General features: G+C 41.3%; 1 protein-coding gene across 2 annotated transcripts in view; it reads right to left on the bottom strand.

Annotated features, from left to right (window-relative positions):
- The window catches only part of SGPL1 (sphingosine-1-phosphate lyase 1), a 52,545-nt gene extending 26,499 nt beyond the window's left edge, over positions 1–26,046 (bottom strand). The window contains exons 1-3 of one of the 2 annotated variants that reach the window (XM_060034842.2): positions 25,914–26,046; positions 25,003–25,064; positions 3,826–3,991 (exon numbers count right to left, since the gene is read on the bottom strand). In XM_060034842.2, coding sequence (XP_059890825.1) covers positions 3,826–3,991; positions 25,003–25,029 — 193 coding nt within the window. In that variant the 5' untranslated portion in view covers positions 25,030–25,064; positions 25,914–26,046. Of the gene's footprint in view, positions 1–3,825; positions 3,992–25,002; positions 25,149–25,913 lie in introns of those variants that run through there. The other variant, XM_060034841.2, reaches the window with a different exon arrangement.
- Positions 26,047–27,298: the final 1,252 nt, after the last annotated feature.

Consider the following 27,298-nt stretch of genomic DNA (forward strand, 5'->3'; position numbering starts at 1 on the left):
ACTGACAACAAGATTCTGAGGTTGGCAAAGAAGGCACTACCTACTATCCAAGGGCAGCTAAGGATCAAAGCATTAACTTGCTCAAGGCCACAGATCAGATCGGTGATGGCGCGGGGATTTAACTGAAGTCTTTGTTTTTCTAGTCCTAGATTCCCAGGCCCCTACACTGCTTCAGATGCACAACAGGAATTTTCAGTTAACCCAAGTGAGTTTCTAAGGAATCTACACGTAGGCTTTCTGCAAAGATACAAGGCATGAACTGAATGCACTTCACTGCTTTCCTAGGAGATCTGGGAAATCCAATTTCCTTGGCCAGAAGGTGCTTTCAACAGCCAAAGAATGTGTCTGTACCTTTTTTGGGTATTTATTATATGATGCCTTGCATCTTTACTAGTTGTTTTTGCTTAGGTTGCATCCCTAAGTGCCTAGCACTGAGGTCAACACTCTGTAAATGTCTGGGACAAAACCCACTATCTAAGACACAGACTGACTAAGACAAAGGGACTGAAACCACTGTTACTTTTTGTTTAAATTTTGGAGTATCTCCTTTCAGTCCTGAGATCTTACTGTATGTACAATGTCATACCCCCTTCTCATTTACAGCATTTTCTACATTATTAAAAATTCTTCCTAAACGTATTTTTCAGTGTTACCACAGTAGTCCATCAAATGAGCATAACTTAGTGTTGGATAGTTAAGCTGCTTGTTATTTGATTATTTCTAACAATGTTAAAGCTGTAAAGATTCAGAACAACTTCCTTATTTAACAGATGAAGTAATTAATTAATGAGGTAGAAAGAGGTCTAGAAATCAGCAAGCTGAGTCAGGTGTCCAAAAGTACATTGATGTGACCACAGGTGGAGGAGAAAAGAGTAAACGAATTTTGTGGAAGCTGTGAGATAATATGGTACAGGGTAAAAAGAACAGAATACAGACCAGAGATGGAGAAATTGAGAATGAAAAGATTATGTGGTCAAGACCTCAAAAGAGAATCTCAAAAGCAAAATTTCCCAGAGGTACAGGAAAAAAAGGTAACGAGAATGTTTTAAGGTAATACAATAAGAAATGCCAGTGTAAGAACGACAATGCTTGGCTCTTTACAGTTTACAAATTCCTTTCACACCACTTATGCCACTCGATCCTCCCATCACTCTTTGAGACTGGGTAAAGCAGTATTATTATGCTCATTTTACTGTGAGGAAACAGGCCACCAGGCTTAAGGGTGTTGCCCAAGGTGCCATGGCTAGAAACCTCCTCCTACCACAGAACTCAGATTTCTGTTGATGAACTGCAGACAGTCCCACAGTTTAAGTCAACATGAGTTAGTAAGGATGGAGCAGGATTAAAGGAGAGATCACACCTTAGAGGGCTCCAGCCCTGCCCCGTCCCACCCTCCTGCCGCCTCCATTTCTTATCTACCCGTGTCTGTCCTGTGTTCCGCAATTACCCTCCCCCCTCAGAAGGGTACCCGGAATTTGAAGATCAGCAAAATTTATCACTAAACGGACCTTAGACTCCTCTAAGGCAATATACTAAAAGTGACTGGATGTTCAGTAATACGTGGAATACTTCTACATGAGCAAGGTGCTGAAGAAATCGGCAGTTCTATCAAAATTACCTCCAATCTCTGGCGGGAAGACATTTCTATCTGTGTCTAAAATTCAAGTTGGAAGTTACAAAATAAAAAATGTGTTGTTTGTGTATGTGTATTAAAGCAATATGAAATTGCCAATATTCAACAATTTTCGACCGACAAAAACTACATTTTATATGATTCAAGCAGATTCAGATACAGAAAGAGATACAGATACATAAATGGTGGTTGTCTCTAGGTAATAAGATTTGAATTTTTTTCTTATGGTTTAGCTACATTGCCTAATTTTATACAATGAACATGTACTGCTTTTATAATAAGAAAAAATGTTATTAAAAATAAAACAACCACAATGGCTTGGAGTTCACAAAGATTCAGATGCCACATACCATTAACACACTGCTCCTATTAATTTTCTCATGGTGTACTCAGAAGCCAGCACATTCTTTTTTGAACGCTAAAGGCAAGTAAGTACCTGAGACCTAAGACGGCTTTGCTTCAACTACCGGTTAAGCAAAATGCACACGGGCACCGAGGGCTGCACAATGGAAAACAGAAGTGAAAACCTAAAGCTAATACTAATCACAGTAAAGAAACATAAACCTCAAGATCTCTGGCCTTAGTTTGGATTTACAAATGCACCATCTTAAAAGGAAAGGTGCACAGAATGGTGGCTGCCAGAAGCCGGGGAGAGGGAGTCGTGGGAAGTTTGTGTTTAATGGGTACGGAACTTACAATGGTGAGAGAGTTCTAGAGAAGGATGGTGGCGATGGCTGCCCAACAATGTGAATGTACTTAACGTCACTGAACTGTCCACTTAAAAATGGGTAAAATGATCAATTTTATGTTATGTATATTCTATCACAATAAAAAAAAGAGAAGTCCATTTACTGCTACTCCTTAGAGGCCTCTGGAATCGGACAGGACGGTGGGCAGCACTGAATCACATGCTTCCCAGGAAAGGAATAAGCCTGAGCAGAAGAGACAGGGGTTGCGTCCGTTTCCAAACCATGGAGCAAACGAAGCACAAGGGTTAGTCTGTCTAATTTGTCAGAGTTTATGAGAAAATCTTGCACGGACTAGGAGCAGAAATTGAGGACAGGGTTTTTAAAGCTGGAGTGAGCTAAACTTCAGACAGGGCAGTCACGTCTCATTTCCATGTTAACTAAGTGCAATGTTGACTCCGCCATAACCCGGCAATGTTACTAGAACAGCTGGATGGCTGTCTGCATGGTAAAGAGAGGAAACAGAATCTGGCCTCTCAGTTGACTTTTCTGGGGGAAGAGGCAGAAAAGCAGAAACAGTATTCTGTTAAAGAGCCCCTTCAAACGGATGTTATCGGGGAAGCAAATAGTTATGGAAATTTTAAACAAATGAGAAATGGCAAGCAACTCTCATCAATATTATTAACTCAGATACCGTACTAAGGGTGAGGAAGGGGTGCAGGGGAGTGTACAGAGCACCCACCACCTCTCCTACCATTTACTTACAAAACACAGCCTGCAGGGGAAAAGAATTTGTAAGGAGGTACCACACAACCAGGCGGTTGGGAGGTTGGGAGGGGTGCAGGGAGTGTGGGCAGGATCTGAGGAAGGATGGAGGATGTTCAAACTGATCACTAATAGCCATCTCATCTTCCACACTCCCTGAGAAGCAGCCTCCTCTTCCCATGTCAGTCTGGCTCCCAGAGTCACTACCCAGGAAGCTCAAAGTGTACTGTCCCCTGACAGCAGAGGTTCAACTCCAACAGGACACGGACCCTGTATTACTTGTATAGATCCCTAGAGCCTGGCAGTGCCTGACACACAGCAGACATTCCAATGGTCACTGCATGAGTGCTGTTCCAATGTCACATAATCTTTATTGAAACAATGGCCTAAAATGAAAGCAATAAACTCATGCTTGGGGAACTCCAGGTGACACAATTATGTTCTAGGCAAGAAGCTGAAAGTGAAGAGAGTTTAAGCCACACTCTGTGGATCCTTACCAGGACTAATCTCTCAGGGGTTTTAATGTAAACTGCAAATCCAGAAAAAATCAATGTAACAGTTACAGTTACACAAGTCCTATTAAACTTTTACCAGTCAGAAGGCAATGTCCTTTCTATTTAAACAGATTTTAAAAATCACAACCAAACCAACCAGACAAGAAATTAGTACAGTCCCTTAGCCATCAGTTCCAAAGCTAGTGTAACTCCACTGTATCTTTACAGGGGGGGACAGTATACTTACTCTCTGGCTGGAAGATAAACTCGTATACCCAGACTATCAGCAGAGTCCACACGACACTCCATGCAATTAGCTGCCAGGGCTCATACTTGCTGCAATGCCCGTTTACATAATTCTTGGCCTTTGTGGAATACACTTGCAAAATCTCGAAGTAGGGCTCAAAGGCCTTCTAGAAATACAAAAGAAAAAAGAAATATTACATTCAAAGAGAGAAAGGAAGTCTATTCTTAGTTTGCTCTTCAACTCATTTTTCAAGGGCAAGGCCACTCATGATCTGGCCCTACCCCAGCAATAATCTTATCATCCTGCTTCTGCGCTAGGAACTCCAGTGCACACTGCCCCTTAACAGACAAGTGGACTTTGACAGCGTTTTTGATCTTCTATCTGTAAAATAAAAGGTTAATTGGACTTCCCTGGTGGTGCAGTGGTTAAGAATCCACCTGCCAATGCAGGGGACACAGGTTCGAGCCCTGGTCCGGGAAGATCCCACATGCCATGGAGCAACTAAGCCCATGCACCACAACTACTGAGCCTGTGTTCTAGAGCCCGCGAGCCACAACTACTGAGCCCATGCACCACAACTACTTAGCCAGCACTCTAGAGCCCAGGAGCCACAACTACTGAGCCCGCATGCCACAACTACTGAAGCCTGCGCACCTAGAGCCCATGCTCGACAAGAGAAGCCACCGCAATGAGAAGCCCGCGCACCGCAATGAAGAGTAGCCCCAGCTCACCACAATGAAGAGTAGCCCCAGCTCACCACAACTAGAGAAAGCCCGCACACAGCAACGAAGACCCAACGCAGCCAAAAATAAATAAAATAAATAAATAAAAGGTTAAGCTAGATCATCATTTCAGCTCTAAAGTTTCTAGATGACTGCAGTATTCACTGTCCCACTCAACTAATCTTCTCAATATGAATGTCTTTCTCTTCTTCTCTACTTGAATCTTTCCCTACCTCTAACACAAAAGGCAGCAGACTGTTTCCGTAAAAGGCCAGATAGTAAGTATTTTAGGCGCTGCAGGCCAAAAGTCTCTGTCACAACTACTCAACTCTGCTGCTGTAGCGCAAACACAGTCACAAAATAGTGGGTAAAGAAATGAACGTGGCTGTGTTCCAACAAAATTTAATTACAGATGCTAAAATTTGAATTTCATGTAATTTCACATATCACAAAATATTCTTTTTATAAAAACAATTTCAAGTTAAAATATCATTTTAGCTCATGGGCTATACAAAAACAAGCAGCAGGCCAGATTTGGCCCGTAGGCCATAGCCTGCCAATCTCTGCTCTAAGGCCCTATTTGACGAAAACTCTTATAGCCAGGAACCATATCTTATCACTATGTGTATCCCTCACAATACATAGCACAAGCAAGAAAAAATCCTCTCCCCTGAAGTTACCAGAATACCCAACTCATGAGAATTAATCTCCCCCATTAAATTCTCATCAAACATTCATTTGTGCCTCTACACAGAGCTGATCACAATGTGCCTTGCAGTCTACTCATCTGTTTCTCATCTCCTTTACAACATGATTAGGTCCCTGAAGACTGACCGGATCCCAGTCATATTCACAAGCCACCGAGTGCCCTGTACAAAATAAGTTCATCTTCAGTTTGCCATTCACTCACTTATTCAACATTTATGAAGCTTCTCCAGTGTTGAAGGCATTCAGCTGGGGGAACATTAAGGTATATATGCTAAGTTCTTGCCCTTACTGAGCTTACAATCTAATGAGAGAGGTTCATACATACACATGCAGACACACATGGGCACACACATATATAAACAAGTAACTGGAACTCTTCAGGATAAACACTATAAAAAGGTTGTAAATGAAGTGCTAAGAGAGACCACTAAGGAAGGCCTATCTAACTCTACCTGAGGGGAGATTAGGAAGATATGACAGAGGATAAAATCTAACAATGATCAAAAAAATTCTCTAGGCAGAAAAATTAAAAGAAAAAAAAGTCATACCAGGAAGACAGAATAATAGCTGCAAATGCATAAAAAGAGTCTGAGAATGGCAAAAAGGTCTGTGTAGTAAGAGCACAGGCTAGATGAGGGCAGAGACCATATCTGTCTTCTCCAGCACTAAATCCTCAACATATAGCATGGTGCCTGGCAAACAATCTGTACTGAATAAAAGCTTGGAGAGTGGCTTGACAGTGACCAAGTAAATGAGTGAACACATCAAGTTACAAGAGAACTGAGGCTGGGAGAAATACACTAGGTCCAGATTTTAAATGGTCTTGGGAAAAAAAACGCATAGAGATTGGAAGTATAAATTGATAGGTACTTTTTGTAAAGTGCTTTGTCAGTATCTATTAACATTTTAAATGTATATTCATTTTTACCCAGAAATTCTTTTTGATATCTATATAATTGCACCTATGTACATGTTCAAGGACTTTCACTTCAGTATTCTTTGTAACAGCAAAAGAAAAAATATAAATGACTGTCCATTGATAAATGGTTAAATAAACTATAATATATACATTTTATGTACCCATACTATGCAGCATTAAAAAGAAGACAGATTTATGGACTTCCCTGGTGACGCAGTGGTTAAGAATCCGCCTGCCAGTGCAGGGGACACGGGTTCGAGCCCTGGTCTGGGAAGATCCCACATGCCGCAGAGCAACTAAGCCCGTGCGCCACAACTACTGAGCCTGCGCTCTAGAGCCCGTGAGCCACGACTACTGAAGCCCGCACACCTAGAGCCCATGCTCCACAACAAGAGAAGCCACCGCAGTGAGAAGCCTGTGCACCACAACAAAGAGTAGCCCCCGTTCGCCCCAACTAGAGAAAGCCCGTGCGCAGCAACGAAGACCCAATGCAGCCAAAAATAAAAAATATATACATAAATAAATAAATTTATATATTTTAAAAAAGACAGATTTAAATGAACCACATGGAAAAATTACCAGAACACGATGTTGAGTTAAAAAAAAAAGAAGAAGAAAGCAAATAGCAGAACAACAAAAACAAAATGAAAGGTATGGGTATTAATCAGGAGAGCAATTTTTTTTTTTTTTAAGATAACTTCATGGGAAAGGAATAGAAGGAGGACAGAAATCAGAGACAAAAATTTTAGTTAAGAGGACTGTTGAAATAGTCCAGGGGAGGGGCTTCCCTGGTGGTGCCGCAGTTAAGAATCCGCCTGCCAATGCAGGGGACCTGGGTTCTAGCCCTGGTCCGGGGAGATCCCACATGCCGCGGAGCAGCTAAGCCCGTGCGCCTGTGCCACAACTACTGAAGCCCGCGCACCTCGAGCTTGTGCTCCGCAACAAGAGAAGCCACTACAATAAGAAGCCCATGCACCACAACAAAGAGTAGTCCCCGCTCACCGCAACTAGACAAAGCCCGCGCACAGCAACAGACCCAATACAGCCAAAAATAATAAATAAATTTAATTAATTAATTAATTTTAAAAAATGTCCAGGGGAGAAATAAACTGGGTTTCACCTTAAGCAGTATGGTATCTGGGCCAAAACATGGTATGGATTTGAACAACATTTTTAGAACAGTGTTTGATAACTTATTAGATATAGAAAGTATGGAGTGGGAAAAATACAGATAATTCCAGATTTTCAAGTTTGAGAGACTGGCTTAGTGGTGACAGCATTAACCATGGCAGACTAGAAGAGGAAGGGAAGCTGAAGATGGTAGAGGAGATTCTGAGAACAAGATATTGCCGTAGGTTTATGTTCCTGTTGGATATCTACATGCAATGTTCGAGGAGCAGCAATGAAAGCTCAGAAGGAGGACGGGTGCTCAACTAATGTTTGTTGAAAGCATTTATACACTTAGCAATTAGGATGCAGTATAGGGTAATTAGCATTAGACAAGTACTGGGTTCCCAGAGGGCTATCCATGGAAACACAGTTTATCTGCAACCCCCTCATAGTTCTTGGTGGCCATTCCCTAGAGCCCACTGTTGCTATCAACAATCTCAATCCTGCACAGCAGTGGCAGTGCTGGTCGAGACCAGAGAAAGACCAGAGGAGTCTACCATCATTGAAGGTATGTCATAATTTCAACTATTATAGAGAATCTTCTAGTGTTAAAGCTGTGATCAAACCAAACGGTTGAATGGTGTGTATGAATGGGATGACGGAAGAACAATCATACAGATCAGCTTTTCCTCTGGTGATTCTAGTTCCTGGTTCACCCAGAAAATAGAGGTTACCAATTGCAAAAGATGACTGTAGATATTATCACAGCACTGACTAAACAAACGAGTAACACAACTAGTATTAGGGAAAGAGCAAAGAATCAGCACATGCAAACTACTTCCATTTTTAAAAAGCCTATTACGATATGAAGGCATTCCTTGCTAACATTTACAAAATTATATTCAGCAAAAGTATATTTTCTTTGTAATTGCTATGAGAAGATAATGGGAGTCCTTGAATATATCTCCTTAAGAGGAGATATAGAGAAACACCTCTCAAGGAGATTTCTATATTCTCTTACTCCAGTGACAGAATGATACTGTACTTGGAGGGGTCCTAGCAAGCTTTTTGAATGGGCAACCAGTGGGTCACAGAAATTATATCTCCTGGCCTCATTCCAAGGTTCTTCTAGGTTACTACAAACAACCTAGGCTCAGTCCCAACAAAGAAGCACCTCACAACACTGACAACTCGCTGCACTATAGGGCTCTGTGGGGTAACGTGTGCTATCTCCTTGGAAAAAAAGGATGAGGCAGTTCCTTGGGGCCTTGCAACCAGCAGCAACCCCAGGCTGGGTTCTGATGCAATAGTCCAGCCCTGGGGAAGTATACAATCTAAATGTTGAAGAGAACTTTAGAGATCAAGCCCACATTTTCATTTTACAGAGGCCCCGAAGCAGCACGGCGTACCTCACTCAGCTCATGCAGACGGGCTTGTGTCAGAGTGGAGAGTAGGAACCCACGCCTCCTGCCAGTATTCAGTACTCTTTCAATTCTTCATTCTCAGTGTCACAGGCAGAGGATCACTAAACACATTACAATCCAGTGCTATCCCAAGAATTTTCTTTCCACAATTTATGCTCCTGGCAGAATATACCTTGGATATATGGTAACATACAACAAACCAAAATTGTACTGCTAGGTCATGACTACAGAAAAAACATCTAGACAGAGATGGCACGAGAACTTAATATAATTACAATTACTATTTCCCACCGCATCTTTCTTCTTATAGAAATATATTTTGTCTATATACACTTGCATATTTATTTATAATTACAATACTTAGGCTTCTGTCTATTTCAACTTAATCTCTACATTGTGTCTCTGGAAATACAAGAACCATAAGTGGTCATCTATGAAGGCCACTAGCTTATTGTGCAACTCCAGGCAAATTATTTCACCCACCTGTGCCTTCATTTCTTTATCTAGAAGGGACACAGAATATTCACAAAATAAAGTGTCTGTGTACATGTGTGTCTGTGGGTATGTGTGGGTGTTTGTGGCTGTTTATCTCCAATATTTGCTTAATAGAAAAGTAGTTTTGGTAAAACTTCCACAAAAAAAAGCATTCTTTCCTTCACACTTCTATAAAATTGGAAATGTATTCCCCTAGAGGAAAAAAACAAAATACTTTGCCCAATGAATGTATATAAAATGATAGTAAGAATACCATAAATCTTTTAAAAGTATAATATTAAAGGAAAAAATATCAACTTTAGTGTGAAGATTTAAAATATTAACTACTTTGAAGAAGCTACTGTCAAATAAGGATGAATAAAGTAACCAGACTTTCTCTTTTTATTCATCCCACTTCAATCTAAAGATTTAGGTTTTAGCAGATACCTAAAGGACATCAAAATAGTACTCAATAATCCTAATCATTACTAGACAAAAGGCAGCTGCTGGAATGTATGGGAGCTTGGTAGCCTACTATTCTCATACTGAACCCTCTCACCCCCCCAAATCACTTCAAGGGAGCAAGACACTTTCGTGAACATGATAGTAGCAGTCTACAAATTTGGTAAATTTGGGGCCTGCCACTTTTTTTTTTTTTTTTTTTTTTTTTTTAAGCATATGGTTTGGGCTTTTTTGGCTGTGTTGGGTCTTCATTGCTGCACGTGGGCTTTCTCTAGTTGTGGAGAACGGGGGGCTACTCTTTGTTGTGGTGCACGGGCTCCTCACTGTGGTGGCTTCTCTTGGTGCGGAGCACGGGCTCTAGGCACACGGGCTTCAGTAGTTGTGGCTCACGGGCTCTAGAGTGCAGACTCCATATTGTGGCACATGGGCTTAGTTGCTCCGCGGCATGTGGGATCTTCCTGGACCAGGGCTCCAACCCGTGTCCCCTGCATTGGCAGGTGGATTCTCAACCACTGCGCCACCGGGGAAGTCCCAGGGCATGTCACTTTTTAGACCAAAGAGTTTCAAACTTTTCCAATACAGTCCCACAAAAATGTATTTTACAACACAAACTAGCACGCACAGCAACAGAAAGATATAAAACCAAAACAAAAATTTCCAAAATAATACTTAACACCTTATTACTTGTAATACACTTACATTTCTTTTCTATTTCTTCCTTCTTTTTTCAAAGGCTTGGCCCACTAAATTGATTCTGCATCCCTCTAAATGGATCATGACCTTCAGTTTTAAAACCAGTGTGTTACAGTGGTTTCACTCCTGGCTTCCTTAAATTTAGAATGCGGTTCTGTAATGCAGTGAAGGGAGTTAACACTAAGGTTATTTTCCACTCAACACAATCTCAGTGCTTTTTATACTTAGGATTTATTCTCTTAACATTTTTGTGAGGCCAGGATTATGACGTGATGGAGTGACTCAGTCCAGGAAACTCAGAATGCTCCAATCACAAGATACTTTCCTATCAGTACTAGCCACGGTTCTCCCCAATGATAATAAACTCTTTCAGTCCTTAAATCACTTCAAGAGAACAAGATTCTGTAAGCAGACTTCCCATAATGGCACTATCCACACCCCCATTCCCCCGAAAAAAACTTCTTTGAGAACTATTACTGTACTTAACCAACTGTCAATTAGGCAGTGATAATTTTCCCCCATTAAATGTCCTTAATTACCAACTTATACCAGAAGAAACATTCTAAAAATGATTATCACTGAAAGAAGACATTTCCAGACCCACACTGGATGGTGCTTCTTTCCTTAATAATAACAATCCCTTCACCATGATTTAATGGGGGCGAACCAGTAGAACGCATCAAAATCAGCCAAGGAGCTTTCTCCAGAACACTCCACCCCAGAGGTTTAGTAAGTACAGAGTGGAGCCCAGAAATATATATTTTGGAAAACTTCCCCCAGGTGATTGTGACAGACATCGTTGCTTGGTTAAGAACCCTTTCTCTACACCACAACATGGCCCCTACTCTCCCCATCACCTTCTTTGATAAAAGAATTACCCAATAATTGAGTTAACATATTACTAGACGGGGGTAAAAAGACATCCACCAAGTTTTACTGTAAGTGTTAAAGTTGGGGCCCAGCCACATCAATCCACAGATCAATGCATTACTCATGGCTAATATTTATTCTTTGGCCAGATACTAAAGAAAATCAAAATCTTCCACTCTGCAATGCTACAGAGAAAAAAAGGATTTTGTTTTCCTCTTCCTTCCACTTTCTTCACCTCTAATACAAGTGCACAATTCAACACTCAAAAGAGTTTTTCCAGAAGAGTCAGAAATCTGAGCTTTAAAGCAGGAATGGGCTGTTGAGGAAAAGAAAAACCTGTTTTACCCAGTTCATCCACGCCTGAATGTCTTCAAATCAAATGGTACTCTAGTGACTAAGACTCAGGTAAGGGAGTGAAGTTAAAATACAGAAGAAAGCCTAAAAGTTAAGTATTTATTCTTACTCTACTTCTGCTCTAAAAATGGGAAAAAAATGAACTGAATCTGATTCTCTTTCATAGTACATTCTGCAGAACTTCAAAGTGCAAAGCAAACAGGTAAGAAAACACTATTGTCTTTAGAGCCTCAAAAGGCATTAAAGTTTATCAGCAAAAACAGATCACAAGCTCAAAGGGAAAACTCCCTTGGGTCATTAAAGAAGTAAGAATTGTGCAATAAACCAAACAGTCATTCCAACCAACCAACGGTGACTGTGTGATATAGAAATGTTTAAAGGGACCGAGTCATCATTTCTTAGGAGGTAAAGAGCAAACCATATACTTCCGCCAAAATTCTACTATGTAAGTCAAAAGATCCAGTATCTGAGAAGCTCATCTCAAAAAGCGTAACTGTCCAGATTTCCCTTCCAGCCATGCCTCGAGTCAAGTATACATGCTCAGTACTAGTTCACAAGCACTTACAAAGTCTAATTGCTCTACACTTAACACTGGAGTATTTGGGCAAAGCACCCGGTCACTGAGACACAATCTTGGCCTCAGAAAGGAGAGACAGCCATGCAATGTTCTCCAGTCATTAGGAGTGCACAGAAAATCCAAGCTCCTGGGTTCATAAAAGTGGGCAGCCCCGAAGACTGCCAAATGGTTGCTGAGAACTTTTTATTCATTTACTTATGGTCAGGACCATAAGTCTGTCTTCAAGTGAAGACAGATGCTGATTCTGTCAACTAACAACTCTGAGCACCTCTCTTCTGATGTCTATCAAGAAAGGCACTACAGGGAGCTTAACCTAGCAGAGAAGACTGAAATGCATAAAACTAAGCTGAACAAGCAGAGGAACAGGCTGAGGGATGTAGAGGTAAGGGCAATCATGGGTTTTCTTGGTAAATACATTCTCAGCCTGAGGGAAGTAGGGAAGATGTGGGGAAAAAGTACTCTGCAAACGTGAACATGTCATGTTGCCAAATTTGCTATGAACTCCCAGAGTCTCTTAAAGTCAGTAGCTAAATGACTTACTGTACACGTGCACAGAAGTTACCTTTCAAAGTAAAAGAGGTTCATTATCCTCTGAAGACTGGAAATGAGAACCCCCTGGAGAATAAGCAAGGTCTAGTGGAAATAATCCTATGTTCTTCACACACAAAGGAGAAGTCTTGACTTCCCTGAGCATACCACAACTGGGGAAGAAGTTGTCTAGGCTTCTCCCTTCCTGTACTTCTTTTACTAATAGGATTATCTAGCTACCTTTGTCAGAGTTAAGATAGCTAGACTTTTTTTTTCTAGAAAAGCTAGACTTTTCTAAACTAGTTATAGAAATCCCCTCCCTTCAATAGTCATGCTGATATTAGAGATGAGAAATACTGAATATATGCCCAAAAGTGTAACCTAAGTTAAGATGCAAAGCCTACTTCTCTGGAGATTTCTAACAAATAATCCTGTTCAAAAGAATAAACCAGAGACCTATCCCTGGGTCTCCGACTGATACTCAATGGATACAAACATTTTTCTAAATCTAGTCACAAAGGAGATGCTTTTTAAAACTGAAGTAAAACTCTAAATTTAAAATCAACACTTGGAAGACTTTCAGACTTTTTGGATAATCTGTTGAAAGTGCAGGAAAAAATGTGTGTTTCCAGTGGAAAATCATACATTGTCTAGGACATCCCTCTGATTCTGATTATATAGCAGTTATTTTACAAGTCTGGAAGTTGTAGATAACTGATAGCAATGCAAACTGATCTTAATCTATAAACATATAAAGTCTGCCATGTCCAGTAAAGGTTCAAATGACCTCCCTCTCCACTATGGAAGAAACTAGTTTTGCCTCCATTTGCATACTTATTTTAATATTCCTGATCTATAAATGTATCTGTTCTTTGGACTTCTCCTTTGAACACTGTAAGTAAAATAAAGTGTGTATTCATTTCCTAACTGTATGAGTGTCATGATTTTACCTTTTTTGGGAAATTATCTTTTAACAAAAGCTAAATGTTCTCAGTCTCCTAACCTCCCCCACCAAAAAATGCCTGGGAATATAAAATCTTGCAAATAATTACAAAGGGTTCAGGACATCCTGAAGGCCAGTCATATATGGGATCCATATTCCTCAGATTAATAATGCCTTCCCTAAAATGAATCATAGAAGTAGCCTTAATATGACAAACTATCCTATTATATATAAAGCTATTATATCCTATTATATATATTATCCTATTATATATATAGCAATTATATCCTATTATATATATCCTATTATATATAAAGCAAACAACATTTTTGAGAACAAAATAGAAACACTGGATATATCCATCACTTACAATTCTTCAGGAAAAGCCTCATGAGTATAATAAAAAGGAATGAAGTTCTGATCCATGCTACAACATGGATGAACCTTGAAAACATCATGCTAAGAGAAAAAAGTCAATTATAAAACACCACGTAGTATTTATATGATTCATTTATAGGAAATGTTCTGAATAAGGAAATCTATAGACGAAAAGTAGTTTGCTGGTTGCCTAGGAGTAGGAGACGAGGAGGAAGTGACTACTAATGAGTAAGGGGTTTCTTCTGAAAATGTTCTAAATTGTAGCGACAGCTGTACAACTCTGTGAATACACTAAAAACCACTGGATTGTATACTTTGAAGAAAAAAAAGCATTATGACTCAGCAATTCCATTTATGCTCACCAAATGTTCTCTTAGCTAAGACCAACCACCTAAGACTGTTTGGATTCAAAGACTTCCTTTAAAAAAGTCTTTCTGGAAAAAAAGTTTCCATATGGCCAAAGATAGCAGAAACTTTGCAATTCCAGAAACAGAGATTAAAGCTTTGGACTCCAAATGAAAGCAACCCTAAGTATCTTAAAAATAATGTAGAAGTTTGTAGGGTAATTATGGGTAAACTAGACAAAAAGGGTCATTATTGTCCAGAGGTATAGTTTTTAAGAATCTATAAACAAAATTACTAACTGCTAAAATGACGAAACTTTTTCAAAACACTTTTTGTGTTTTTTTCATGAACACATACTCCAGCCACTACCCAGGATATCTGAAAAGGACCGACACCTCTGAGTATTGTCCTGAACTGACACCTCATCACGACTCCTGTGAATTCTTTGAGAGTCGTGTTAATAGTGTTTTACAGGCCACTGTGGTGTCCTAGAAAGTCTGGATAGTGTCAAAGGCTTCTACTCTAGTTTTAGCTCTCACTTAGAAACTGTGTGACCTTTGGCACTTATTGAACCTCTGTGCAACTGGATTTCGCTCATCTGCAAACAAAACTAGATGCCATTGTTATAGTTCAACAAAAAAAAATCACAAGAAAAAAACAATTCACAGGGTTGTTGTGAATATTAAATGCAGCAAGGTAATGAGCAAATGACTGCAGATAATAAACACTTCACAAATTATTTGATGAATCTGAATTCTCTGATAAACATTTTCCTTTCCTTTTCAATTAGCAGCAAGGAAAAGTGACCTTTGCAATGTTCCAGGCAAAGCCACAAAGGTAGAGCTGCGAGAGGCTTTAAGTAGTTTGATTTCCATGCCTATGCTGTATTTTACTACAGATGATGGTAATAAATGCAGGTAAATAGTGAGCTGCTCCTCAATTTTGTAAGACAGATGTTAAACCAACTCAGCTTTCCACAATCTAATTCAATCAGAAGGTTGCAAGTGTCCCCTTACCTACTAACAGAACAGGATTAAACCGGTTACCTACTTATGTTTACAGATCATAAACCTGATTTCAGTCATCCAGATAGACTATTGTTGATTGCTGCAGGCATGACTCATGCGAAAGCATCTGAAACCTTAAGCTTATCAAAAAGGGCTGGGTAATATAGTCTAATCCTAGGCTTTCTTCCACCCTGGCTGCAATACAGCTCAACAAGGAGCAAGTCCACCATGGCATTCTCATATTTGTCCTCAATTCCTCCCCATCAGAATTTGAAACAATTATCAATTTCCCTCAACTGTCTCAAAGACTCAGCACCATTAAGACTGGAACTCAAGGCAGGATTAATGTATTCCTTTTTAGCCTCATCTACCAAAATGCAGTTCAAAGGAGTGAACTCAAATGCCTCTCAGGAAAAGTCTCCAAAAAGAAGGTCTTCCCACTACTGAGCACAAGGCGTAAATATACCACAACTACTTAGGTTCCAAAGAGTTCCAAAGGATTATGTTTTCAGCCTTGGAATTAACTGCTACAAACGGTGTTTTACAAATCTAAACTCTGCTCTTAACAGAGCCCTTTTAATACTCAAAAAGAACCAAGGTTTTTTTTCCCATCAAATGGTTATTAATAGTTATAGACTAGGTAAACGAGAATGCAAAGAAAAGGGCATTTCACATTTTAGAAGTACCTACACTACTTCAGGAAAGAGTTCTTAAAGCTCCCTCCACTGTGCAGGTAACAAAATGTTAAAACTTGTTGCCCAAAGCTAAATCCAAAAGTTATATACTAAGGAAACCCTATAGGAGTATAAACTGGTACAACCACTTTAGAAACCTGTTTGGCAGTATACCTCATGACCCAACAATTGTATTTACGTTTACTAAAAGACATGTTCAAGAATGTAGCAATGTCATTCATAACAGCCAAAAACTAGAAACATAAATGTTCATCAACTACAGAATGAATAAATTTTGATATTTTATACACCATAAAACTACACAGCAATAATTCTTAAAAATATTGCTACATCAGACCATGTCTGAAACTCACAGATACAATCAACATTCAGAACAAAAGACATTCACAAAAGAAAATATATTGTATGCTTCCATTTATATAAAACTGAAAAATAAGCAAAACTACAGTGAGAAGAATGACAGCCTTTGGTGGGTATCAACTGGGAGGGATATGAGGAGCTTTCTGGGATGCTGGACATTTTTCACATCTTGATCTGGGCAGTGAGTACGTGTATCCATATACAAATATTCATTGGCCTGTACCATTAAGATTTGTGCCCTTTACTGTACACAAATTATCCCTCCAAAAAGAAAATTCCACACTTTTTTTTTTAAATTTAAAAGTGCTTTGTTCACTTCGTAGGATAACAGGACATGTAAATAACAATGTGCCAGGAGAACAGGCTAGGACGAGTGCTCTGCGGTTTCTGCCTATACAACAGGCAAGTCATTCATTCATCAAACACTTATAGTTTGCCTATCTCATGACAAAAAGCTCATATAGCTATGTTATATTAAGTCAAAAAGCATTATTAGATAAAAATCACAACTCACTAGATAAGATGTAACAATTTTAGATCTGGATGCACCTAGTAATAAAATATCAAGTTATGTACAATAAAATCTAATAGAACTACAAGAAGAAATAATGGAAACAGTCCAAATATCCATCATCAGTGGAATGGCTAAATAAATTGTAGTAATCATATAATGAAATGCTATATAACAATGAAAATGAATGAACTAAACTATAAACTACATGCAACAACATGGATGAATCTCGCAAATACTGGGCAATATAGGAAAATCACCAAAAATACATATAAATCGTTCACTGCAATCCCTATCAAATTACCAATGGTATATTTTTCACAGAACTAGGACAAAAAATTTTAAATTTGTATGGAAACACAAAAGACCCCAAATATCCAAAACAACCTTGAGAAAGAAGAATGGAGCTGGAGGAATCACACTCCCTGACTTCAGACTATACTACAAAGCTACAGTAATCAAAACAGTATGGTGCCGGCACAAAAACAGACATACAGATCAATGGAACAGGATAGAAAGCCCAGAAATAAACCCACACACTTATGGTCAATCTACAACAAAGTAGGGAAGAATATACAACGGAGAAAAAATAGTCTCTTCAACACATGATGCTGGGAAAACTGGACAGCCACATGTAAAAAATTGAGATTAGAACATTCTTTAACACCATATATAAAAACAAACTCTAAAAGGATTAAAGACCTAAATGTAAGACCGGATACTATAAAACTCCTAGAGGAAAACATAGGCAGAACACTTTCTGACATAAATCGCAGCATTATTTTTTTTGGACCTCTCTCCTAGAGAAATGGAAATAAAAACAAAAATAAACAAATGAGACCTAATTAAACTTAAAAGCTTTTGCACAGCAAAGGAAACATAAAATGAAAAGACAGCCTATGGACTGGGAGAAAATATCTGCAAACAATGCTACCGACAAGGGATTAATTTCCAAAATACACAAACAGCTCATGCAGCTTAATATCAGAGAAAGAACCAACCCAATTAAAAAATGGCAGAAGACCTAAACAGACATTTCTCCAAAAAAGACACACAGATGGCCAACAGACACATGAAAAGATGCTCAATATCACTAATTATTAAAGAGATGAAAATCAAAACTACAATGAGGTATCAGCTCTCACCAGTCAGAATGGCCATCATTAAAAAGTCTACAAATAGGGGCTTCCCTGGTGGCACAGTGGTTGAGAGTCCGCCTGCCAATGCAGGGGACACGGGTTCGTGCCCCGGTCCGGGAAGATCCCACATGCCGCTGAGTGGCTGGGCCCGTGAGCCACGGCCGCTGAGCCTGTGCGTCCGGAGCCTGTGCTCCGCAGCGGGAGAGGCCACAACAGTGAGAGGCCCATGTACAGCAAAAGAAAAAAAAAAGTCTACAAATAATAAACGCTGGAGAGAGTGTAGAGAAAAGGGAACCCTCCTACACTACTGGTGGGAATGTAAACTGGTGCAGCCACTATGGAGAAGAGTATAGAAGTTCCTTAAAAAACTAAAAATAGAGTTACCATATGATCCTGCCATCCCACTTCTGGGCATACATCCCTAGAAAATTCTAATTCAAAAAGATACATGCACCCCCAATGTTCACAGCAGCACTATTTACAACAGCCAAGACATGGAAGCAACCTAGCTATCCAGCAACAGATGAATGGATAAAGAAGATGTGGTACATATATACAATGGAATACTACTCAACCATAAAAAAGAACGCAATAATGCCATTTGCAGCAACATGGAGGCACCCAGAGATGATCACATTAAGTGAAGTAAGGAAAAGACAAATATCATATGAAATCACTTATAAGTGGAATCTAAAAAAATCATACAAATGAACTTATCTACAAAACAGAAATAGACTCACAGACATAGAGAACAAACTAACAGTTACCAAAGGGGATAGTGGAGGGGCAGGAGGGGGGATAAATTTGGAGTTTGGGATTAACATATACACACTACTATATATAAAATAAACAACAAGGCCCTACTATATAGCACTATATTATCTTGTAATAACCGATAATGGACAAGAATCTGAAAAAGAATATAGATAGACACATATATATCTATATATATAACCAAATCACTTTGCTCTACACCAGAAACAAACACAACATTGTAAATTAACTATACTTCAACTTTTTTTAAAGGTTAAAAAAATACATATAAATCCATTTGTATCAAGTTGAAAACAAACAAAATTAAAATTCAGGATGTAGAACTAGGTGGTAACACAATTTTTTTTCTTAAACAGCAAGGGAATAACTATCCCCAAAATCAGGATAGTAGAGTGATATCAGTAGAGAAAAGGGAAGGAGATGTAACCAGGGTGGGGCACATGGGGTTGGTGGTGAACGCTCTATTTCTTAACCTGGGTGGTAGATATATTATTGTTTTCTTCATTGTTATTCTTTAAAATGAGGATATGTGCTTTATACACTCTTCTGTATGTACAATAAATTAAGAATGCAGGCAAGCTCTCTTCCTTCCCATTTCCTCTTCCCGCTGAATGAAACGTGAACCTGACAGCTCAAGCTCAAAGCAGTTATCCTGACCTGGAGAGGATGCACTGAGCAGTGGAACCTCCTCAAAGACCTAGGAACGGCAGTATCAGCACCAACTGTTGACTCTGGATTTCTCTTACTTTAGAAAAATTTATTTCTACTTTTTAGAAATCTCTATTTCTGTAGATTTTTCTCTTATATTCAGCCAAACCTAATCCTGATACATTCAGTGATTTGGACAAATAAAAAACTTTCTAACATTTAAAGCTGTCCAACAATGGAAAGGACTCCCTGAGAAACTATACCGCGCCCACTCCTGGCCAGGCATTGTGGAAGGAATTCCCACATGGGAAGGGAAGTGGCACTGCAAGATTTCTAAAGGCCCTTCTGGCAATTAAGATTCTAAGGCTACTACGGGAACAAACTAGCTCTGAAGCTGTGGCAACTCTGCCTCTGAACCTATCCTTCTGTTATCAGCAAGAACATTCCTTTTCTATAACGTTCTATGACCTACATTCTTCAAGACTGCTCCAACACTATCTTCTCACTTGTACATTTCAAAACTAACTTGACCTTGACTTCAGTATACTCCTCTACCGAACCTTCCTCAACTCTGTTATGTGCTTCATGGGGCTGTCCTATAAATTAAATCACCCAGGTTCCTGTAACCTCTGGTTTCCAGTTGGGTTTGACCAATGAAAAGCTCCAGTAGACCAGAGGGTGGGAAAAGAAAACATGTGAGGTGTTTATTCCCCTTGATTCCCTTGCTGCTAGGCCACTGGTTGGAAGTGGTTGCATTCCCAGAGGTTACCTTCTCTTTCCGCTAAGCTCTCTCAAGTTCCAGAAATTACTCCCTCTCTTGCTCCGTCAGGCCTAAGGGCGCTAATTGCTCTTAGCCCTGAAGTGTTTCACCAACCCCTGTTGGTGTTCCTTAACTCTGGGCAATCACACTGCTGGAGTGCACCAGGAGATAACTGACAGACCCAACAAACTACTTTCAGCCTGCACTGTTCCGTCATCCCTGATGGCTCCCATCTCCCCTTACCCCATAGCATTGTTTTTCTCTCAGTAATTGCATTCTGTATGCTTCCACATATGGACTGATTCACTACAAATCAGTTCCCTATGGAAAAGTCTTAATCCCAGGCTGATTCCCATTTCTGCCACCAATGCGTACAAACTACATGTAATACTAGATTGGGCAATGCCTAATTAAGAGGTAAATGTTACTAATGTTACACAGACTGCAAAGCCAAGCCAAAGACTGGGATTTGGGGTTTATCTATTTATAACTTTCCTTTCCTTTAGACCAAAAGCTGGAGAAATTATCATACTTGTTATTATATTTTGCTTTATTTACAAGAATGGAACAAGGCCAAAAACAGTGCTCATCCTACAATGGCCACTCAAATTGTCAACAAAAATTGAAATGTCCTACCAGTTCCAATGAATCCTCCCTTTCTTACAGACAAGCCTACAAGTAAGACACCAGATTCAAATAATAGAAATGAGCTTTTAGTGTCAATCTTTCAGTTTATTGGTTAAATCCCATTTGAGAGTCATAAAGAAAGCATCCCTGAAAAAGATTCAAGGGTCAAAGATAAAGCTCTAATATCTGGAAAGATGTGATTTTTGCACCTGAAAAACAAAACTGAGACAGGCTTACCGTTTCCAAATCAACAGTGCTGCAGAAATGTTGCAAAAGACAGCACTTCTTAGGACTTCTACTGTGCTTCAGAATATCATGCTGCACACTCTCCAATATATATTCCAAAGTAGCAGAGCTTGATCCATGGGCAAAACAACCCAAGTATAACTGTAACAGACCCATTAAACTCTAAGAAAAGACCTACTGCCCCATCCACATGAATGCCAGGGCTGCACAGATACTGTTACTTATGTTAAGGAACCTAGAGCAGGGTTTCTCAACCTGGGCGCTTCTGACATTTCGGGCCAGGTAATTCTAGGTTGTGAGGGACTACACTGCAGAGTAGGGCAATCAGTTGCATCTCTGACCTCTAGCACTCCTCCAGTATGACAATCAAAAGTATCTCTACACATTGCCAAACGTCCGGGGAATGGGGGTTGGGGCAAAAACTGCCCCTGGCTGAGAACCTCGACCCTAGATCAACTTTTATCACTCACACCCCACCCAGCACTACCACAGTGCATACGGTAACTGAGTCATCCATCTGGATAGTCTACGGGAGTAGACTTAGCTTCATAAAGTACCTTTTTTTTTTGTTAAAGCTAGGAGTATTTGGCAACTCGCAAAGCGATACAGACCCCTAGCACTAGGAAGGAGGAGAAGATGATGAAAAGAATGGTTGCTAAAGTGGAGAAAGACTGCTAAAAAATTTCCAGACTTGAATTCCCTCTGAAAGCATCACAATTCTCAGATGAATGAATACACTCACTCACTTTATTCTCTCTGTTACGTGGAAATATCACAGTCCGTGGCATAAATGAACAAATGGAAATAGGCAGGCAAAACCCTTTAATCAAATGAGGACAAAGCACTGAGGGCTGACAGCCCAAGAACCTTTGTCTGGAATCCAAAGTTTGTCATATATGGACTCCAGTCCATCTTCAAGTTTTATTGCCATAGCATACTGTCCACAAAAGCGGCTTTCTACCCTATCAGACCCAACGTCCCCTTCTGTAACAAATATTTTGTAATGCTCTTTATTCTGAAATGAAATTCAAAGATTATAACATTATACCCATAGACATAACTTTTAAAATTTCAATATAGCGCCCCAACTGCAATGTAAGGGAAGAAAAACAAGAAGATTTGTATAATAAAACGTATGTTCCGACAAGACGAGACTGCAAGACAAAAGCATCCCCACCACTCTTCCGAAGTGTCCCCTAGAGGGCAGAGCTATCCCACTCCTGCTCCACACAAACCTGCTCTCAGCAGTCACACAGTTCAGCAACCTCCATCCCTTTCGATGAATATGACACAGAGGCAGCATCACAAATAGGTAAGAAAGAGGGCTTTGGGGCTTCCCTGGTGACGCAGTGGTTAAGAATCTGCCTGCTAATGCAGGGGACACGGGTTCGAGCCCTGGTCCCGGAAGATCCCACATGCCACGGAGCAACTAAGCCCGTGTGCCACAACTACTGAGCCTGCGCTCTACAGCCCATGAGCCACAACTACTGAGCCCACGAGCCACAACTACTCAGCCCGTGTGCCACAACTACTGAGGCCCACGCGCCTAGAGCCCGTGCTCTGCAACAAGAGAAGCCACTACAATGAGAAGCCCGCGCACTGCAACGAAGAGTAGCCCCCGCTCGCTGCAACTAGAGAAAGCCCACGCGCAGCAACGAAGACCCAACGCAGCCAAAAAAAAAAAAAAAGAGGGCTTTGAAGTCAAACCAGCTGTGGCTAAAACACAGCTCCGCCACTTCACTGCTATGGTACCCTCTAAGCCTAGTTTCTCACCTATAAAAAGAGAATGCCAGCATATTTTTCAGAGTTTTTGGGAAAATTAAATGAGCATGTAGAATATCTATTTCTGCACCCAACACATAATATGTGCTCAATAAATGTTAGCTATCAGACCTAAAGTATTATTCCTGAATCCACCTCATATTATGTCTTAGCTTATGCCATCTTACTCTCCCAGGAGAAAGTATGGATGACTGGATATTCATTTAGCAGAGATAGTCTAAAAAGGATTCAGGTACAATATAAGAAAGAAGTTGCATCATATGACTTGTAAGGTTGTTTCTAATTCTGAGATTCTACCATATGCTGCCCTACACTGAAGTTATCTTCTATTAACTGGGGTCCTTTTTTCCCAGTTAGAGGACCAAGAACATGTCTAATGCATCATACTGTACAAAGCAGCTACGGAGAAACACCTTGAACTCAGATCATGACAGTTTAGGGTCCCCCTTGAAAGCCCAGCCCTGGTCATTGGTTCTTTACCATTTAGCACAGGACAGTCAAAGAAAGAAGGACAACTTTTCCAGAGAGAGCACCTCAAGCAACATGTACAGTGTCTTCAGAGAGTGATGATTCAAGGGCCAGCTGTTATCTATATGAATTTATTCCTTACACCAAGGAGCAAAGCAACACCCCTAAACATCTAGATTTTCAAACAAGGAAGTGAAAACTAGTGGTGACAGCTAGAGAAATACTTCAAACTGATTCCAGAGTTAATATTCTGAATAAAAGCACTCACTGCTCAGGCTGTTAAAGGGAGTCCACAGGCCCAAGAAGTAATAAGCACATGGCTGGGCATGCAGTTATATCCTACTGACATACAGGAATCTTAATTTACATACACATACTGCTTCATAAAACAGAAAACAGAAGTTGCCAATTATTGCAAATCATTCTGCAAGGTGCTAACAGTGGTTATTTCTGAGTAGTGGAACTATCAGGGGTTGCTTCCTTTTGCTTATTAATAGTTTCCAATTCTTCTAACACATTGCTCTCGTAATGAGAATTCAAAATTACACAACACAATTTATTATCTACTGACAATCCATGAAATCTGGGGCAAAAAAAACTATTTTAGGTGAACTCTTCATCTGAACCTGTGGATAAACCAAGTATTGATCTATGTCTCTAAAAATCATCTTTGTTCCCCACCTCAAACCAGAACCAATCACAACTTTGTTGCCCTCTTAATCTCTCCTGCAGACCTTACAGGTTTTGACACTACAGGACATCAGCACTGGATATTAAAAAAAACCTCACTATTAGTTTTCACCAATTTCCCAGTGACAGCTACCAACTACCAATTGTAAAGAGAGGGAAAGGAAATGTTTTAAATCAATGTGTTTTTTGCACAAAAAGATATCAGATTCAAAGAAGTAACTTATTCAAAACTAAACGCAGACACTTCTACATCGCTATTTGAAAACCACGGGCTCCTCACAGTAACAAGCCTCTATGAAAAAAATAAAAATCAATAAAGAGCCTCCATGGAATCATGAATGTCCCAAGAATAAAACGTCATTTTGGTAAACACTCATTTGGCAATTGTATTTTCCCTGCTCAGGGAAAAAACAGCACAGAAAGATCTCAAGAGGAGAGGGGAAAAAAACAGCCTTTACCAAAACAGGCATACTCCTCAGCACAGCAGAAGAAAGTAAATTCAAACCAGCTCAATTCAGCAATTAAGCAATTCACCATATACGAAGCACCATGACAGGTGTTTATCATCTCTAAACAAATAAGACAAGATATCTGCCTTCCAGGGAATCAAAACTCTAGTCTGGGAAACAAACACTTATAAACTAATATACGGCAGATCCAGACAAAATTTAATAGAAGTTTGAAAACTGTTCTGGTAGTATAAGAAAGGAGAGATTAAAATCAACTGCAAGAATTTTGAAAATGATTCTTCATATTCATTATATATATATATACACACACATACACTTAAATCAGTCACTTATCCATCTTAATCATTGAACCCAAAATAAAAGGTGGCAGAAACTCTCAGCTACCAAAAGCAAGCATCAGAGGTGAAATCTACACACTCATCCTTCGGACTAAAAATAAAACGTAAACGACAAGTGACTTACAACAAGGAGAATAGATGCAAAAAGGACTCACCAACATCAGAAGGTCCGTACTCGGCATCTTCCTCTTCCAGGCGTCCTTTCAGTGCCTCCCCTCTGCAAAAGGGAATCACATTTGTTTACTTCTAACGCTTTAAACGCTCCCGTCGGCCCGCCGAGATTCGCCAGAGCTGCAGAGAAAGGGTTCTATCCCTCCTTTAAGAGCTCAGATTTCACTCCTAGCTTTCACACTCCACCCCAGCACCCCAAACCAGCGAATCAGAATCCTGCTGGCACTCTGCTTCCCTCCCACAGCTGCCCAAACGCTTCCAGAGCCACCCTCCCACAAAGCAATCCCCCCCAGGTAGCTACCGGGGGAAACGCCCAGCCTGCAGTGGACCAGGGCCTGAAGGCCCGGAGCCCCGCCCATTCAAACTAACCCGGCCAAGGAGCGGACGCTACAGGCAGTCCAGTCCCAGGGTCCAGCCTCCGGTGGACTCCCTTTAGAAACAGGTAGGCCTCGTTCTTGACTTCATCCCTCCCTCCCCACAACCCTCTCCTCGCCTGCGAAGGACCAGCAAACCTGCCCACCCCAAGACCACTCCTACCCCGCCAGCGAGTGGAGTTTCGGACCCCGCTCCTACTCGGCCCTGGCGCCCTCCCCCACCCACTCGCGAACCCTGCACTCACTCAGACCTCAGGTGGTCGGCGCCCCTTCCCTCAGCCCGAACCCGAGCCCGCCCCAAGCTGCTAGCCCCTCGGTCCGGCCTGGCCCTTCCTCCTCTCCTCACCCCTCCGCAACAGGACCCCTCCTCAACAGGACCCCCCGCAGTCCAGACACTCCTCCCTCTCCCCGGCCAGGACCCGCCTCCCATTCAGTCCCGACTCTCCCCTATCCCAAGCCGAAGCCCTCCTCCCCAGCCCGGACCCTCCTCCTTCCTCCGGGTTCGCCGCGGCCCCGTCCACCTCCTCAGCCGGGAGCAGCTTCTGCGCTCCTTCCCTCGGACACTGTCTCGCCGGCCCTGCTCCTCTTCACTGCGAAACCGACTCGCGGGCCGCTGGGCGAAAGCTCCCCAGGCGGCGTCTACTGCTACCGCTGCTGCCGCCGCCGCCGCCGAGATTAGAGATCCGGCCGCCGGTGGCCCCGCCCCTCCCCGCCCCGTCCGGAAACGGCTCCCACGGTGCCCGCCCCCTTCCCCAGCCCTGGCGTGCGCGGCTCCGCCGCCGGTCACGCGCACGCCCCGGCCTGGGCGGCAGGCCCACTGTCCCCTCCGGGCCCCACGGCGCGTGCGCGCCGCCTGCTGGCCTGGCGGGGGCGGCGCCCGGGCCTTCCGAGAAGGTGGAACGCGCCCGCCCCAGAGGGTACCCAGCTTCTTCAGTCTCCGATTTTAAAAACCAACTTGCTGGTCACTTTTGACCACTTGGAGCCCCTGAGAGAGTCAGCCTGCAGAGCACTGTGCAAACTGATCCATAACAACGACTCAAGATGGGTCTCCGGAGAGGCCTTTGCGATTTTGAGTGACTCAGAGATTTGCTCCTTGTCTCCTTCCTGGAGACTTCCATCGAGGTCAACGATGCCTGAAGAAAAGCGACAGGAAAACGCCCTTATTGGAAATATTATCCCCATCCTCCCCTCTCCCCACAAAAATGGTAACAGTGACTATAGTTGTTGGGCAAAAATGCTACCAATACTACTTTATTTTCACGAGCAATGTTGGGAGTCATCTGATATTCAAGTGAGAGCACCCACCAGGATCACCCACTTCATTTCCAGAAGAACTAACTCTTAAGTCAGTTTCATGACTTGCCCATGTTGTGGCACTAATTCAGCAGAAGCAGAAGACAGTGTAGTTACTTGTAACTGATCGGTGATTTGCATACAGTATTTTTTTCCAACAAATTATTTAAATGACACCTACATGGCATCTTGAAATCTTAATAAAAATGACACTTATGAGTGTACCCAATTCCATCCCTTTGCAAAATGTCATGACACTAATTTGGGGTGTCATCACTACCATCGTTACCCTCATCTAGTGCTCTTAGGATGGAAGTCCTTGTTATCACATCTGCCCTTCTCTGCACAGCCCCTTTAGCACTTCCCAGTCAGAATGGTCAAGACTATGAAAGAGGCAAACAGGTTATCTCTGGGCTTCATTGCCCTCAGCCCTACCCATCAGAAGTCCCAGACATGTCTACTATCCAGAGCTCCTGAACCAGGCACTAACACCCCCATACCCTTAGTCCTCTTGCTGTTCCCCAGCAGACATGCATCCTCAGTGTTGAAGGGTCAGAAAATGTCCTGGGCTTCCTGCCAATGCCTACTCATCAAGAGTAAATTTGGGATTCCA

The sequence above is a fragment of the Delphinus delphis genome, chromosome 16, assembly GCF_949987515.2.
Source record: "Delphinus delphis chromosome 16, mDelDel1.2, whole genome shotgun sequence".
NCBI lineage: Eukaryota > Metazoa > Chordata > Mammalia > Artiodactyla > Delphinidae > Delphinus > Delphinus delphis.